The sequence below is a fragment of the Bombina bombina genome, chromosome 5, assembly GCF_027579735.1.
Source record: "Bombina bombina isolate aBomBom1 chromosome 5, aBomBom1.pri, whole genome shotgun sequence".
In the NCBI taxonomy this organism is placed as follows: domain Eukaryota; kingdom Metazoa; phylum Chordata; class Amphibia; order Anura; family Bombinatoridae; genus Bombina; species Bombina bombina.
Genome location: NC_069503.1, coordinates 100,337,283 through 100,356,170, shown reverse-complemented (window position 1 = coordinate 100,356,170; position 18,888 = coordinate 100,337,283). Strand labels below are relative to the sequence as shown.

Below are 18,888 nucleotides of genomic sequence, written 5' to 3'. Positions count from 1 at the left end.
AAGACTTCCAGTCTGTTTTATTTTCTGTTCCTAGGAAAGGTCAGAAAGCTTCTGCTATTTCCTTGGCTTCTTGGTTGAAACTTTTGATTCATCAAGCTTATTTGGAGTCGGGTCAAACCCCGCCTCAGAGAATTACAGCTCATTCTACTAGATCAGTCTCCACTTCGTGGGCTTTTAAGAATGAAGCTTCAGTTGATCAGATTTGCAAAGCAGCAACTTGGTCCTCTTTGCATACATTTACTAAATTCTACCATTTTGGTGTATTTGCTTCTTCGGAAGCAGTTTTTGGTAGAAAAGTTCTTCAGGCAGCTGTTTCAGTTTGATTCTTCTGCTTTTGATTTAAGTTTTTTTCTTTCAAAAGTGAAAATAAACTTATTTTTTGGGTTGTGGATTATTTTTTCAGCGGAATATGGCTGTTTTTATTTTATTCCCTCCCTCTCTAGTGACTCTTGAGTGGAAGACTCCACATCTTGGGTATTGATATCCCATATGTCACTAGCTCATGGACTCTTGCCAATTACATGAAAGAAAACATAATTTATGTAAGAACTTACCTGATAAATTAATTTCTTTCATATTGGCAAGAGTCCATGAGGCCCACCCTTTTTATGGTGGTTATGATTTTGTATAAATTACAATTATTTCCAAATTTCCTTTGTTGGTGCTTTCTACTCCTTTCTTTATCACCCCACTGCTTGGCTATTCGTTAAACTGAATTGTGGGTGTGGTGAGGGGTGTATTTATAGGCATTTTGAGGTTTGGGAAACTTTGCCCCTCCTGGTAGGATTGTATATCCCATATGTCACTAGCTCATGGACTCTTGCCAATATGAAAGAAATGAATTTATCAGGTAAGTTCTTACATAAATTATGTTGTTTTTCCATTATTTTTAAAGTCCAATAAAAGTTATGTTTTAAATTATCCCACACAATCGCTATCTTATAACTCAGTCTATTATTCCACTTATTTGGGAATTTAGAGTGCTACACATGTGTACAATTCTTGGAGATTTCGATCCACTTTTGCGTTTAGCTAACAAAGTGGTACAGAAAACATAGACATTTTAAACTGTTTAAACTTATTCTTAGAGGCAAAAGGCTCCAATAAAGAATATCTTTAAAATATATATTCTAAATAGGAGGAACAATTGAGCTTAATAAAAACAATATGTTCCTCAATCCAAAAAATATTTCTTCCTAGGAATAGACCACTGTTCCAACCCAGAACATAAGCCCCTTATTTAAGAAATTCGGTCATTCAGAAACCATTATACTTAAATATTTAAGGTACATAATGAATGTTTTTGTTCCAAAAAAAGTTACTAATAAGTACCTGCATATACTGCAAGCAAAACTCATTGCAGATAAGGAAAGATAACGAAAAATCCCATTTTGCTCTTAAACAGAAAAATAACTTAGAAAGGGACATAATTTCTCTTGTTAAGTGTATCCAGTCCACGGATCATCCATTACTTGTGGGATATTCTCCTTCCCAACAGGAAGTTGCAAGAGGATCACCCACAGCAGAGCTGCTATATAGCTCCTCCCCTCACTGCCATATCCAGTCATTCTCTTGCAACTCTCAACAAAGATAGACGTAGTAAGAGGAGAGTGGTGTATTATAGTTAGTTTTTTAACATCAATCAAAAGTTTGTTATTTTTAAATGGTACCGGAGTGTACTGTTTCATCTCAGGCAGCATTAGAAGAAGAATCTGCCTTTGATTTCTATGATCTTAGCAGAAGTAACTAAGATCCATTGCTGTTCTCACATATTCTGAGGAGTGAGGTAACTTCAGAGAGGGAATGGTGTGCAGGTTTTCCTGCAATAAGGTATGTGCAGTTAATATTTTTCTAGGGATGGAATTTGCTAGAAAATGCTGCTGATACCGGATTAATGTAAGTAAAGCCTTAAATGCAGGGATAGCGACTGGTATCAGGCTTATTAATAGAGATACATACTCTTATAAAAGTGTAATATAAAACGTTTGCTGGCATGTTTAATCCTTTTTATATATGTTTGGTGACAAATCTTATTGGGGCCTAGTTTTTTTCCACATGGCTGGTTTGATTTTTGCCTAGAAACAGTTCCTGAGGCTTTCCACTGTTGCAATATGAGTGGTAAGGGCCTATTTTAGTGCTTTTCTGTGCAGATAAAAATACTGACAGAGACATTCAGCTTCTTCCTGCATGATCCAGGACATCTCTGAAGGGCTCAAAAGGCTTCAAAGTCGTGTTTGAGGAGGGTAACAATCACAGTAGACTGTGGCAGTTGTTGTGACTGTGTTTAAAAAACGTTTTTGTCATTTATTATTCTGTTTTTGTTATTAAGGGGTTAATCATCCATTTGCAAGTGGGTGCAATGCTCTGCTGACTTGTTAAATACACTGTAAAAATTTTGTTAGTGTAACTGCCTTTTTTCACTGTTATTTCAAATTTTGTCAATTTGTTTCTCTTAAAGGCACAGTAACGTTTTTTATATTGCTTGTTAACTTGCTTTAAAGTGTTTTCCAAGCTTGCTAGTCTCATTGCTAGTCTGTACAAACATGTCTGAAACAGAGGATACTTGTTCATTATGTTTAAAAACCATGGTGGAGCCCCATAGGAGAATGTGTACTAAATGTATTGATTTCACCTTAAACAGTAAAGATCAGTCTTTATCTATAAAAGAATTGTCACCAGAGGGGTCTGTCGAGGGGGAAGTTATGCCGACTAACTCTCCCCACGTGTCGGACCCTTCGCCTCCCACTCAAGGGACGCACGCTAATATGGCGCCAAGTACATCAGGGACGCCCATAGCGATTACTTTGCAGGACATGGCTGCAATCATGAATAATACCCTGTCAGAGGTATTATCCAGATTGCCTGAATTGAGAGGCAAGCGCGATAGCTCTGGGGTTAGACGAGATACAGAGCACGTAGATGCTGTAAGAGCCATGTCTGATACTGCGTCACAATATGCAGAACCTGAGGACGGAGAGCTTCAGTCTGTGGGTGACGTCTCTGAATCGGGGAGACCTGATTCAGAGATTTCTAATTTTAAATTTAAGCTTGAGAACCTACGTGTATTGCTTGGGGAGGTATTAGCTGCTCTGAATGACTGTGACACAATTGCAGTGCCAGAGAAATTGTCTAGGCTGGATAAATACTATGCAGTGCCGGTGAGTACTGATGTTTTTCCAATACCTAAAAGGCTTACAGAAATTATTAGTAAGGAGTGGGATAGGCCCGGTGTGCCCTTTTCCCCACCTCCTATATTTAGAAAAATGTTTCCAATAGATGCCACTACACGGCACTTATGGCAGACTGTCCCTAAGGTGGAGGGAGCAGTTTCTACTTTAGCAAAGCGTACCACTATCCCGGTTGAGGACAGTTGTGCTTTTTCAGATCCAATGGATAAAAAAATTAGAGGGTTACCTTAAGAAAATGTTTATTCAACAAGGTTTTATTTTACAGCCCCTTGCATGCATTGCGCCTGTCACTGCTGCGGCGGCATTCTGGTTTGAGGCCCTGGAAGAGGCCATCCATACAGCTCCATTGACTGAAAATGTTGACAAGCTTATAACTCTTAAGCTAGCTAACTCATTTGTTTCTGATGCCATTGTTCATTTGACTAAACTAACGGCTAAGAATTCCGGATTTGCCATCCAGGCGCGTAGGGCGCTATGGCTCAAATCCTGGTCAGCTGATGTGACTTCAAAGTCTAAATTACTCAACATTCCTTTCAAGGGGCAGACCTTATTCGGGCCTGGTTTGAAAGAAATTATTGCTGACATTACTGGAGGTAAGGGTCATACCCTTCCTCAGGACAGGGCCAAATCAAAGGCCAAACAGTCTAATTTTTGTGCCTTTCGAAATTTCAAGGCAGGTGCAGCATCAACTTCCTCTGCTTCAAAACAAGAGGGAACTTTTGCTCAATCCAAGAAGGCCTGGAAACCTAACCAGTCCTGGAACAAGGGCAAGCAGGCCAGAAAGCCTACTGCTGCCTCTAAGACAGCATGAAGGAGCGGCCCCCTATCCGACAACGGATCTAGTAGGGGGCAGACTTTCTCTCTTCGCCCAGGCGTGGGCAAGAGATGTTCAGGATCCCTGGGCGTTGGAGATCATATCTCAGGGATATCTTCTGGACTTCAAAGCTTCTCCTCCACAAGGGAGATTTCACCTTTTAAGATTATCTGCAAACCAGATAAAGAAAGAGGCATTCCTAAGCTGCGTACAAGATCTCCTTGTAATGGGAGTGATCCATCCAGTTCCGCGGACGGAACAAGGACAGGGGTTTTATTCAAATCTGTTTGTGGTTCCCAAAAAAGATGGAACCTTCAGACCAATTTTGGATTTAAAGATCCTAAACAAATTCCTCAGAGTTCCGTCATTCAAGATGGAAACTATTCGAACCATTTTACCTATGATCCAAGAGGGTCAGTACATGACCACAGTGGACTTAAAGGATGCCTACCTTCACATTCCGATTCACAAGAATCATCATCAGTTTCTGAGGTTTGCCTTTCTAGACAGGCATTACCAATTTGTAGATCTTCCATTCGGGTTGGCTACAGCCCCAAGAATTTTTACAAAGGTTCTGGGCTCACTTCTGGCGGTCCTAAGACCGCGAGGGATAGCGGTGGCTCCTTACCTGGACGATATCCTGATACAGGCGTCAAGCTTTCAAATTGCCAAATCTCATACAGAGATAGTTCTGGCATTCCTGAGGTCGCATGGGTGGAAAGTGAACGAAGAAAATAGTTCTCTATCTCCTCTCACAAGGGTTTCCTTCCTAGGGACTCTAATAGATTCTGTAGAAATGAAAATTTACCTGACGGAGTCCAGGTTATCAAAACTTCTAAATGCTTGCCGTGTTCTTCACTCCATTCCGCGCCCCACGGTGGCTCAGTGCATGGAAGTAATCGGCTTAATGGTAGCGGTGATGGACATAGTGCCATTCGCGCGCCTGCATCTCAGACCGCTGCAATTATGCATGCTCAGTCAGTGGAATGGGGATTACACAGATTTGTCCCCTCTACTAAATCTGGATCAGGAAACCAGAGATTCTCTTCTCTGGTGGTTATCTCGGGGCCATCTGTCCAAGGGTATGACCTTTCGCAAACCAGATTGGACAATTGTAACAACAGATGCCAGCCTTCTAGGTTGGGGTGCAGTCTGGAACTCCCTGAAGGCTCAGGGTTCATGGACTCAGGAGGAGAAACTCCTCCCAATAAATATTCTGGAGTTAAGAGCAATATTCAATGCTCTTCTGGCTTGGCCTCAGCTAGCAACACTGAGGTTCATCAGATTTCAGTCGGACAACATCACGACTGTGGCTTACATCAACCATCAAGGGGGAACCAGGAGTTCCCTAGCGATGTCAGAAGTCTCCAAGATAATTCGCTGGGCAGAGACTCACTCTTGCCACCTGTCAGCGATCCATATCCCAGGTGTAGAGAACTGGGAGGCGGATTTTCTAAGTCGTCAGACTTTTCATCCGGGGGAATGGGAACTCCATCCAGAGGTGTTGCTCAATTGGTTCTCCGTTGGGGCAAACCAGAATTGGATCTCATGGCGTCTCGCCAGAACGCCAAGCTTCCTTGTTACAGATCCAGGTCCAGGGACCCAGAAGCGGCACTGATAGATGCTCTGGCAGCGCCTTGGTTCTTCAACCTGGCTTATGTGTTTCCACCGTTTCCTCTGCTCCCTCGTCTGATTGCCAAAATCAAACAGGAAAGAGCATCAGTAATATTGATAGCGCCTGCGTGGCCACGCAGGACCTGGTATGCAGACCTAGTGGACATGTCATCCTTTCCACCATGGACTCTGCCTCTGAGACAAGACCTTCTAATACAAGGTCCTTTCAATCATCCGAATCTACTTTCTCTGAGACTGACTGCATGGAGATTGAACGCTTGATCCTATCAAAGCGTGGCTTCTCCGAGTCAGTAATTGATACCTTAATTAGGCACGAAAGCCTGTCACCAGGAAAATTTACCACAAGATATGGCGTAAATATCTTCATTGGTGTGAATCCAAGAATTACTCATGGAGTAGGGTTAGGATTCCTAGGATATTGTCCTTCCTCCAAGAGGGTTTGGACAAAGGATTATCAGCTAGTTCTTTAAAGGGACAGATTTCTGCTCTGTCTATTCTTTTACACAAGCATCTGGCAGAAGTTCCAGACGTTCAGGCATTTTGTCAGGCTTTAGTTAGAATTAAGCCTGTGTTTAAACCTGTTGCTCCTCCATGGAGCTTAAACTTGGTTCTTAAAGTTCTTCAAGGGGTTCCGTTTGATATCAATAGAATGAAGGGGTTCAAACTTCTTTCATGGAAAGTTCTTTTTCTGATGGCTATTTCCTCGGCTCGAAGAGTCTCTGAGTTATCTGCCTTACATTGCGATTCTCCTTATCTGATCTTTCATTCAGATAAAGTTGTTCTGCGTACAAAACCTGGGTTTTTACCTAATGTGGTTTCTAACAAGAATATCAATCAAGAGATTGTTGTTCCATCATTATGTCCTAATCCTTCTTCAAAGAAGGAACGTCTTTTGCATAATCTAGACGTAGTCCGTGCCTTGAAGTTTTACTTACAGGCTACTAAAGATTTTCGCCAAACATCTAACCTGTTTGTTGTTTACTCTGGACAGAGGAGAGGTCAAAAGGCCTCGGCAACCTCTCTTTCTTTTTGGCTTCGGAGTATAATCCGTTTAGCCTATGAGACTTCTGGACAGCAGCCTCCTGAAAGGATTACAGCTCATTCTACTAGAGCTGTGGCTTCCACCTGGGCCTTTAAAAATGAGGCCTCTGTTGAACAGATTTGCAAGGCTGCAACTTGGTCTTCCCTTCATACTTTTTCCAAATTTTCCAAATTTGATACTTTTGCTTCTTCGGAGGCTGTTTTTGGGAGAAAGGTTCTACAGGCAGTGGTTCCTTCCGTTTAAGTTCCTGCCTTGTCCCTCCCATCATCCGTGTACTTTAGCTTTGGTATTGGTATCCCACAAGTAATGGATGATCCGTGGACTAGATACACTTAACAAGAGAAAACATAATTTATGCTTACCTGATAAATTTATTTCTCTTGTAGTGTATCCAGTCCACGGCCCGCCCTGTCCTTTTCAGGCAGGTCTAAATTTTAATTAAACTACAGTCACCACTGCACCCTATGGTTTCTCCTTTCTCGGCTTGTTTCGGTCGAATGACTGGATATGGCAGTGAGGGGAGGAGCTATATAGCAGCTCTGCTGTGGGTGATCCTCTTGCAACTTCCTGTTGGGAAGGAGAATATCCCACAAGTAATGGATGATCCGTGGACTGGATACACTACAAGAGAAATAAATTTATCAGGTAAGCATAAATTATGTTTTACAACTCTCCCCATTTAAACATCTGTTTGCTTTAATTTATTCGAAGCAGACAGAACAATAACTCTGCTCAGTTCTCATCCTGGAGAACTAGGCGGAGTTGAATATCCAGGCCAAGCAACCTCTAAAAATGGCGCCGCTCTGATTATCGAGAAGGAGGCGTGGCCAAGAATCGGCATGGAATAAAAGCTTCATTCCGCCGACTAAAATTAAAACAGGAGTTCCTGCAGGATAAGCAGATAAATCTACAATTGTACCCTCTTGCAGTTTCCCTGATGAAAAACTGAACACCTGCGCAGCCCCATAGGAATGGCGCCATTTGCGCTCTCCTAACAGTCCCCTGTCAGAGTTCAATTTGCAACTCTTCAAATTAACATTAAATGGGACCTTAAAGTGATGGTAAACTCTTTTATTTGTAAATGACATATTTACATTGTTAATGTTATGTAATATCAAACTGCATTATTAGTTTTTCATTTTCTAATGTAAATTATAAGTAATCTTACTCTTATTTTGTTATCATGTTTGCAACGCAGCTCCCCGCCTCGCTCCGCCCCTCTTACATGTCCGTAACCAAACTTTCTGTTTACTCCTCTCTCCTCACGTCATCCCTAGTGCTCGTTCACGAAATTATATTACTAAACGCATGCGCATGTATAACATCATCATTGCATTACAGCATGATTAAAACAACTGAGATCGTATATACTTTATTTTCATAACAAACATAGTGACAATAGAAATTAGTGTGATGTACTTACTGGCACTGCTCCAAGTAAGGAATGTATCCTAAACTAAAAGTATACAATACATTCCTTACTTTCGAGTCCAGAGAGTGCCGTGTGAAAACTGACATAAGACGCATGCGTGAAATCGACCGTGCACGCGCAAAGTCTTATCAGGATTTGGATGCTTTTGATTGGTTGGTAGTATCGTCGGGAATGATCGTAAAGGCGCATGCGCTAAAATTTTTATTGCTAACAGCCTGTCTAGCGACTGGAGAGATGATTGGGCACAGGCAGGGGAAATCAATGTGATGTCACGGTGGGCTGGCGAATTTACGGAACGGAGACATTCTGCATATGGAAAATAAAAGGTAAACTGCTATTTCATGTTTAGATGGAAATTACACAGGACATTAATATAGAGTATGACAATACAGATTACATATTCAACCGATACTGAGTTTACCATCCCTTTAAGGGGCTGCCAAAAATACAAAGGTCCTTCATATCAAAATCGCAGAAATTAGATAGAAATTAACCCTAATGAAATGTTCTAAAACACCCAGCTACGGAAAATATTCCAACTCTAAAAAATTTAGAAAACTAGAGTTTGCCAAGTGTATTATATATGGAAAAAATAGATCTGAGCCCCATAGATGGTTAACCCCTTCCATGCTGTGAAGGAGGTTAACCCCTAAGTCTCCAAGTCTCATGCAATTAATGTGCCTGCCCACTGCCTTAACCTTCCATAAAGGATTTGTCCCACATAAAAAGCAGAGGATCCTTAACCCCTTCTGTGCCAGCCTCCTAGCCCCAGAAGACAAAAGGCACTTACCAACATTCTAGCCGTCCGACAGTCAGATGACTCACATGGTATGAAAGAACGCCACTCCTTACAGAGACCTGTGGAAAAAAGTAGGAACAGGGTAAATCTATTCTGGCTTTCTATACTAGGGCAGCAAAACATTAGGAAAATACAGCAAGGCCCACCTTACAAGTTCCTAACTGCTTTAAAGCCACCATTGCCCTACTAAAGAGACTGATGTGGAGTATGGCTAGACCCACTCCTTGAAAAAGGGGGAAAGAACAGAGTAACTCTAAAGTAGATAAAATTTTGCTTGTAGCAAAAATTATCCAATTTTCTTCAGACATCAAAACTTCACCTCCTCCATGCACAAAGGCAAAGAGAATGACTGGGGGGTGTGGGAATGGAAGTGATACATAACAGCTTTGCTGTGGTGCTCTTTGCCGCCTCCTGCTGGCCAGGAATGATATTCCCAACAGTAAATGATAACGCTGTGGACTCATCATATCTTAGGAAAGAAATAACAATTTCCATCAGTAAAAACATAGTATAATGCTGTATCCTGAAATATTTTAGGACACAGCAGAATAAGCTCTCACATGTTAAATAAACAGTTAGTTTGCTCCTTACTTATCCATATGATAATCACACCCTGAGGGGGAGGCAGGGACTCTGTATTCATGTGACACCAGAGGGGACAATAGACATCTATATGAGAACAAAAGTCCAGGTGTGGCCCTCTCATTGTCTCCCAACTGACAAGTTGTACTCATGTGAGTCACATAGAGAAAGGTGACACTCCCACATTAGTATAAATATCTGTGTAACACTCAAGTGATATCACAGGAGGAACCAGAAAGACTTCATACTTACAGAGCTTCTGCTAAACGGTAATATGCAAACCCTGACATAAATCTTTATTAACAGCCTCACACTGTTGTGTTTTATATAATGATGAGAAAATACTGTTCTGTATTTTATTATGATAAAGATAAAATATTTTACTTCATATAAGAAACTGAGTTTAAATAAAAAAAAACGTAACTGTACTTATTTAATTTTTCTATATTGTTCATGCTGTGTTAATGAATTTAACATTAAAGGGATGGTAAATTTTATTATTAATAAAATTTTCCAAATGTTTTATTTCATGTTTTATAAAAAATTTGCTTCTATTTTTATTTTTTACATTATTATATATTCATTATTTTTGTATTGTATAATTCCTGTCAATCACCTCATTGGCTCCACCCATCAATGTAGCTTCTCAGCACTTTATAAACATGTACAGCATCCCACCTACTGTGCACATCACTAGTAGAGCTATTCCAATAATTGTATTACCCCTATTCCTCTTGAAACTTTTGTGCCTCAAAGTAAAGTGATATGTACAGCAGTCCCGCCTGCTATACACATCACTATCATCAGAGTCGTTTTCAGTATTTTTTATTTCCCCTTTCCCTCTTGATATTTTTGGGTCTCAAATAGTAAAGTGATATGTACAGCAGTCTCGCCTGCTATACACATCACTATCATCATACCTGCACGTTCTTTACACAGGAGCGCTTCCTCAGTTCTTCTATATTTTTTACCTTGAGTAGATTGAAGTGTACAGCTGTCCCGCCCACTGTACACGTCACTAGGATCCGAGCCGCGCATTCAGAACACTTCCTCCTTCTAGTTTTTTTACTATCAGCAGATTGAAGTGTAGAGCTGTCCCGCCCGCTGTACACGTCACTAGGAAGAAACATTAACAGTAAATGGGCGTTTTAAAATATTGGTTGCTTTTAGCCACCTCCCCTCCAATCGTATTGCTTTTTCAAGAAGATTGACGTGTACAATGGGCGCGACTGCTGTACACGTCAATCTACTCAAGGTAAAAATGATAGAACGGAGGAAGCGTTCCTGTGTAAAGAACGTGCAGGTATGATAGTGATGTGTATAAAAATATGGCATGAACTTTAATTTTTTTTAAAGTTATTGAAGAGTTTACCATCCCTTTAATTTCTTTCATTTAAGAAACCCAATTTAATACATAATGATTTACTGCAGCTTGTAAAATGAATGTTTGTAGCAGAACCAAACCATATTTTCAAGCTTGAGGAGGTTTGTCCAATAATAGATTTGTGGGGGTTGTTCCTGTTATCCAATGAGCAATAGATTTTAAGTATCAGCCAATTAGAATCCTGTATTTCTCTTACTTGGTGTATCCAGTCCACGGATTCATCCTTACTTGTGGGATATTCTCAATCCCTACAGGAAGTGGCAAAGAGAGCACACAGCAAAGCTGTCCATATAGCTCCCCTCAGGCTCCGCCCCCCCAGTCATTCTCTTTGCCGCTCTAACAAGTAGCATCTCCACGGGAGGGTAAAGAGTATGTGGTGTTAGATTTGTAGTTTTTATTTCTTCAATCAAGTTTGTTATTTTAAAATAGTGCCGGTTTGTACTATTTACTCTGAGGCAGAAAGTGATGAAGATTTCTGCTGAGAGGAAAAAGATTTTAGCATGTTGTAACTAAAATCCACTGCTGTTCCCACACAGGACTGTTGAGTACCGGAGAACTTCAGTTGAGGGGAACAGTTTGCAGGCTTATCTGCTTAAGGTATGCTCAGTCATTTTTTCTAACAAGACCCGGTAATGCTAGAAGACTGATAGAAATCCCCATGTGGGAAGGTAAGCCATTTTCTGAGACGCAGTATAGAAGGATGGCTTAAGTTAAGGGCTTAACTACTGGTAGACACTGTGATGGGCTAAATTGATTACTTTATTAGGGTAATCTTATATTTATTCAAGTGTTTTAGACGTTGAGAACACTTTTGGGGTTTTGATTACGCCTGGCATATTATAACACACCTAATCTGACTCAGGAAGGCCCCATAACTCTGGAATGGAGAGGGAGGGGGCCTCATTTTCGCGCCTCAGTTGCGCAGTTGTTTTGCAAGGCATCTTCATGCAGCTTCACGTGTAGAGTCCTGAGAGTGCAGAAGGACTTCAGGAAGGCTTATATTCTTCTACAAATAACCCTAAAGGAAGGTAGAGCCACAGTAAAGACTGTGGCACCATACTGTAGTGTGTTAAACCAGTATTTTACTTCATTTGGCTCCGGTTTGGGCAATAAGGGGTTAATTAACTTAAAAATTTGTGCGCAATCATTTCAAAGCATTGGGATCATGTGGTGAAAATTTCATAAAGATCGGATGTTTTTTGGTGATTTGGTAAAAAAGTGTGTGCTGTTTATTATTTTATTTTACTGTATTATAGTGCTGTACCAGACGTTCAGGCGTTTGCACAGGCCCTAGTTAGAATCAAGCCTGTTTACAAGCCTGTGGCTCCTCCATGGAGTCTAAATTTAGTTCTTTCAGTTCTTCAAGGGGTTCCGTTTGAACCTTTGCATTCCATAGATATTAAGTTATTATCTTGGAAAGTTTTGTTTTTAGTAGCCATTTCTTCTGCTCGAAGAGTTTCTGAATTGTCTGCTTTGCAGTGTAATTCTCCCTATCTGGTGTTCCATGCAGATAAGGTTGTTTTGCGTACCAAACCTGGTTTCCTTCCAAAAGTGGTTTCTAATAAGAATATTAACCAGGAAATCATTGTTCCTTCTCTGTGTCCTAATCCAGTTTCTATGAAGGAACGACTTTTACACAATCTTGACGTGGTTCGTGCTTTCAAATTCTATTTAAAAGCAACTAAAGATTTCAGACAAACATCATCCTTGTTTGTTGTCTATTCTGGTAAGAGGAGAGGTCAGAAAGCGACTGCTACCTCTCTTTCCTTCTGGCTGAAAAGCATCATCCGATTGGCTTATGAGACTGCTGGACAGCAGCCTCCTGAACGAATTACAGCTCATTCCACCAGAGCTGTGGCTTCCACATGAGCTTTCAAGAATGAGGCTTCTGTTGAACAGATTTGTAAGGCAGCGACTTGGTCTTCACTGCATACATTCGCCAAATTTTACAAATTCTATACTTTTGCTTCTTCGGAGGCTATTTTTGGGAGAAAGGTTTTGCAAGCAGTGGTGCCTTCTGTTTAGGTTACCTGACTTGTTCCCTCCCTTCATCCGTGTCCTAAAGCTTTGGTATTGGTATCCCACAAGTAAGGATGAATCCGTGGACTGGGATACACCAAGTAAGAGAAAACAGAATTTATGCTTACCTGATAAATTACTTTCTCTTACGATGTATCCAGTCCACGGCCCGCCCTGATAATTCGTTCAGGTTGAAATTTAATTTTTAATATAACTACAGTCACCACTGCACCCTATGGTTCTCCTTTTTCTCCTAACCGTCGGTCGAATGACTGGGGGGGCGGAGCCTGAGGGGAGCTATATGGACAGCTTTGCTGTGTGCTCTCTTTGCCACTTCCTGTAGGGATTGAGAATATCCCACAAGTAAGGATGAATCCGTGGACTGGATACACTGTAAGAGAAAGTAATTTATCAGGTAAGCATAAATCCTGTATTTTCCTATAGGTTTATAACTAACTGTAAAGCCCAGATAAACCATTTTCATTTAATATTAGTGTGAAGCTGCTATTTGTTCCAGTAATAAATATCACTCCGCTTATGTCCCTGTTATATCAGTCTCATCACATTTACTGATCTAATCATAAATATCTTGTGATCTGCATATTATTTATTTCTAATGAGGTTATTTTATAGTACATTTCTTATTTCTATTAGCTGCACCTGTTTATCATCAGAACATTTATCCCACTGATCTGTGACTGATTCTTGTTGTTAGTAAAGACCTTAGTAAGTGTATTCTGCACCTTCAGCTGCTGCTGTTTGTCACATGATCACAGACTTAAAGGGACAGTGTCCTGTACATTTGTTTTTCGCTTAAAAGAACAAGAAAATGTATTTCATAATTTAAATAGAACATATAATTTTCAACAACTTTCCAACTTCTATTATGATATTTTCTTCATTCGCTAGATATCCTTTACTGAAGCAGCAGCAATGCACTACTGGGAGCTAGCTGAGCACATAAGGTGAGCCAATGACAAGAGGATTGTATGTGCCACTAATCAGCAGCTAGCGCACCATAGTGCATTATATGCTTTGTTACAAAGGTCCCCAAGGGAATAAAGCAGATTTGATAATAGAAGGAAATTGGAAAGTTGTTTAAATTTTAATCATAAAAGTGTAATTGTGACTTTGCTGTCCCTTTAATGTGTTTCTAATGACTTGTTTTACCGGTGTATAAAATAGTATAAAGTGTATGGGAAATTTCACCTTTAGGTTTAGTTTTTATGTAAAATAACTGTTTGCTGTCTGTAATTTATTTTCATTATTAAATTGTACACAGCCTTTTAAATGACCTGAGGCAGCGGCTCCTACTTAGCATATGCAGGAGTTCACATTATATAAAATATGAGTCTGTTATTGGCTGATAGCTGTCACATGGTACAGGTGCAGATCTACATTTATCAGAAAACAATCTATTGCTGTTTTTAAATTCATAGTAAGTTTTATTGCATTGTATTTTTATTATGCATCTCTGTTTTTCCTAATTCTATATTTTATGGTTCTTTTAAATGGACTGAATTTGCCAAAATAACATATTGCATTATATTATCACTCTATGTAAACACAAATTCTTTCTTTTCTTGACTCTAGCTCATAAAACAATTTGAAATGAACATTTTAGTGACTATCTCTCCAACACCCCCTTGCAGTGTGATTTAAGATAACTCAGTATTGACCAAGAGAAGTTAAAGGACGGGAGTCTAAGCACATGACAAAATGTCTTACAGTGAGAATAAGTAGGAAGTACAATACCAATACTGCAGTATCCAAATTAACTTGTATTTAAACAAATGATTTTTAACATTTCTTTCCGGAGAAAATATTATTTCATAGAAATGATGGAAAACAAAGATTATAACAAAGAGGAAGCTGTAGGAGCGCCTAATCAAAGGCTAGGTCCAAGGAAAATATGAGTAAGATTAAAAATAATTTATGATAGGGAATGTATATTGAATGCACATATAATTAAGACTATCTTCGAAAATATCTTTATAATATAGTTTGTGCTTTGTTTGTTATTAAACTTTTTAAAGTGGTGCATGGATCCATGACTTAACAATTATAATCATAAAATGGTAAAAAAACAAATGTTTCTAAAATAAGACAAGTAAGTTAAGAATGGCAATAAAATATGTAATCACTACTCTCGGCTAGATAATAAAGCATATAATAATGTACAAATACTAAGAAATATAAAAGACTAAATACAAAATAGTAACAGTGATTATAGTGTATCAGTGTCTCAGTTCTCCTCCTGAGTGTGAAAAAAAGAAATTGGTAGAAAAGAAATTGAGTCAAATCAACAATGTTGTTGCTGTGTCCAAAAATCCAAGTGAAAAAATGTGTGATATTTGTGGAATGCAAAAATACAAAATGATCCAAAAAATGAAAAAATATAAAATAATATATATAAAAATGTATAAAAAAGTAACAGCTGTAGATGTCCCAAACGCAAAGAACAAATTGAGAAATAATAGATAAAAATGATGTGTTTGTAATCCAAATAGTAGAAAATAAAAATGCTGTGAATGTGTAAATCCTCAAATCCTGTGGAAAAGAAATAATAACAACATAGAGCAGTACTGTTTAGAAAAAACTACAAACAATTAAAATGTATCTCACCATATATTGCCAACGCGTTTCGGCCCACCTGTAGGGCCTTTCTCAAGATCATTTTCTCAATCTTCCTTTTCGTGGATGTCCTTTCTAACTCCTTGGTGTTTTTTAGATGTGACTCTAAAAAATGGTCCTCAGAGGTGGAGGCGGTTGGAGTGTCATTGAGGTTCTTGAAAGCTACTCTGTTTGTGGGAGTCATATTTCCCTGTATAGGGTCTGACTGGGGGATAACCCAATTAGATGTATCATCATTGGGTCTTGTTCTGTGAGTTTGGGTGTATTCCTATATCCCTGGTAGTGTCTTTTGTTATAATTGGAGTTATGGTTCTGATGATAAGAACTATAGTTGGGATTCTGATGGTTAGGGTGATGACGATGTTGTGGTTGGTCAAAATGATTTCTAAAAGCATATGAGTCACCATCGTATCTTTCCTCCTGGTATCCACCACGGAAATGTTGATTGTATTTATTCTCATTAAAAAATCTCTCATTGGTGTTCCATTGTGGGGATTGGTTATAGCCATATGTGGATCTGTTATCTTGGTTCCATCTGGGGGGTGGGAGACTCTCCCTATGGTAATATGGTCTCTCGGAGCTAAAATCAGAATGTCTCATTCTCTCGAATGAGTTTGTGTTTCTGTTCCCTTCCCAATTGTTATTGGATCTATATTGGCGATGGTTATTCCACTGACCCCTGTTGTCATGTCTATTTTGGGTGTGGTTATGTTTATCTGTGCCCCATCTATGGTTGGTGGTGAATTGTCTATGATTAAATTGATCATCTCTTTCTCTCTGGATGTGTTGGTCATTATTATGGGTATATCCCTCCCTCTTATGAGTTTGTGGTTGTGGTCTGTCCATTTTATATGAAACCGTGGTCCACTCTCCTTCATTATTATGTGTTTTCACATTCATACTGTCCGACTGTGGATTCCCCACATTTGGGTCAGTCATAGTGTTGCTTTCATTATTGTCAATGTTCCTAATGAGGTTGAGTTCCCTGTTTAATTTCTTACTTTTTTTGGTTGTAATGTCATTCCTAATCTTAGTAATTCTTTTATCTAGGTTTTCTTTTTTATCCAAAATTTCTTTTGTTTCTATTATTAGACCATCTGGTCCAATCAGGTCATCTTCGTTCTTTTTAATATCTAGATCTACCTGATGGAGTATGGATTCTCTATGCTCTATAATAGCTTGCATAAGTGACCTAGATGCTGTGATGAGTATGTCTGACCACTTCTTAATAAACATATTTAATTGTGACATTTACACATTACATTTAGTGCAAGACTTGCACTATTGAGACACACAGCCAGCTATCCTAGTTTTGATGTACCTAAATCAGTAATAAATTTACTATAACCTTTTATTCAAAGGATATATCTAAATAATATATATCCTACCCTGGTTATCTGATATGAAATACTCAGCCTGATTCAAATATTACATATCTCCAATATATAGTAAAAAAAATTTCTTTATTCTTTATTTTTTGTCTTTCCCTTCTCTCTATTATATTGTTAAGGAGTACTCCTATAATTATCTCTTAAGAACATGTGAGGCACTTGTTTTGAATCGATCTCAATGTTTAAACATCACCTCCTTAATAGGTACGCAACTATGCGTCCTTTCTGATACCCGTTTGCCAGTAATCCAGATATTCACTGACACCGGAAGGTAAACACTAAGACTGGATATAACATATCCGGTAAATAACCGGAAGTAGGAATCACACTAACTTCCGGTTTGGCAATAACAGCTGACTTCCGGTTTGGCGAAACCTTCTACTTCCGGTTAGTATTTCAGACACCAGCAACAGGTGACATCTCCGGTTAACTATTTTAGGTAAAAGAGTTATAATTACAATAATGGGTGACAATAATATACACGATCAACGACATAATACTGACTTAATTTCAGGCTCAAGTTTATTCCATTTAATTTTATAAAAATAAGTTTTAACATAGAACTTCCGGTTGGAATACATCCGGGTCATAGGGTTCGCAGAACAGGTGTAACATTTCCGGTACCAATTGTTTTTGGCGCCAAAAGGCCCATAGTTTGGACATAACCACTGATATATAAGGAGCTAACGCACCAACCATATACTAGTCTTGAGAAAGGCCCTACAGGTGGGCCGAAACGCGTTGGCAATATATGGTGAGATACATTTTAATTGTTTGTAGTTTTTTCTAAACAGTACTGCTCTATGTTGTTATTATTTCTTTTTCACAGGATTTGAGGATTTGATTGATATTTTCAAAGATAGTCTTAATTATATGTGCATTGAATATACATTCCCTATCATAAATTATTTTTAATCTTACTCATATTTTCCTTGGACCTAGCCTTTGATTAGGCGCTCCTACAGCTTCCTCTTTGTTGTATCTACGCATTTGTGGGTAGCTAGGGACCCACTCTGTTTAGGAGCTAGAGGTCATTTCCTTATTAGCGCTGTAAGATACTAACCAATACCCTACTAGAAAACAAAGATTATAATATATTTGTAAAGTTGTGATATAGCCTCACTTAAATATATTTTCTACCATTATGTTGTATAGATCTGGAAAGATTCATATTTAAGGAGCAACTGTAATACTCACAGAGTTAACTGTACTAAATGCTTGTGCTGAATCAACATCACATATGTAATAACATAAACAGCTGATCTGTATCACATGAATTGTTATGCGTGCCTTTAATTATACCATACGTACAGTTAATCAGAACCATTATTTATTATTATCCCTTTAAATCATTAAATATACTTTTTACAGACACAGCCAGAGCCCTGAGAGATATCGGGTATTAATGTAACTGGAGTGAATAAGGGAACCTTCTTCCTGAGCATAGACATTGGAGCCTGTTATCAGCATGAACTCATATGTGTTAGGTGAGTAAAATTGATATTATGCTGACTTTAATTACTGGGAAAATAGAATAGATCACTCATTAAACAAATATAAACTATTATATTTATATCTGCATCTTTTAAGAACATTAGTGTCCGTGACATTATAAAGAAAGACCAACCCTCCAATGGGCTGATGAGGAGGGTAAAAAATACTACTCCCCCCTCTGTCCTTTTAGACAGATCATGTCCAACAACTACCTAACCTCACCCCCAGACCTGATTCATTACTCAGAACACCAGCAACTCCACCTTCCCCTGCCCTGACCTCACTCATGGAACACCCATAACTACACTTATGCCTACCTTATTCCCATGTTTGGAACACCCACAACTCCCCCAGTGTTCCCCACCCCAGAACCACCACTGATTTGTGTGTTTAATTTTCTTCTTAAATGGAAAGAGTCCACAGCTGCATTCATTACTTTTTGGAAATAAGAACCTGGCCACCATGAGGAGGCAA

The 18,888-nt window shown here is 39.0% G+C and overlaps 1 protein-coding gene across 2 annotated transcripts in view; it reads left to right on the top strand.

Annotated features, from left to right (window-relative positions):
- Positions 1-18,888, top strand: part of LOC128659990 (gastrula zinc finger protein XlCGF52.1) — a 95,088-nt gene that overhangs the window by 30,544 nt on the left and 45,656 nt on the right. For both annotated transcript variants that reach the window (XM_053713582.1, XM_053713583.1), the window contains exon 2: positions 18,292-18,407. In XM_053713582.1, coding sequence (XP_053569557.1) covers positions 18,389-18,407 — 19 coding nt within the window. In that variant the 5' untranslated portion in view covers positions 18,292-18,388. The remainder of the gene's footprint in view (positions 1-18,291; positions 18,408-18,888) is intronic.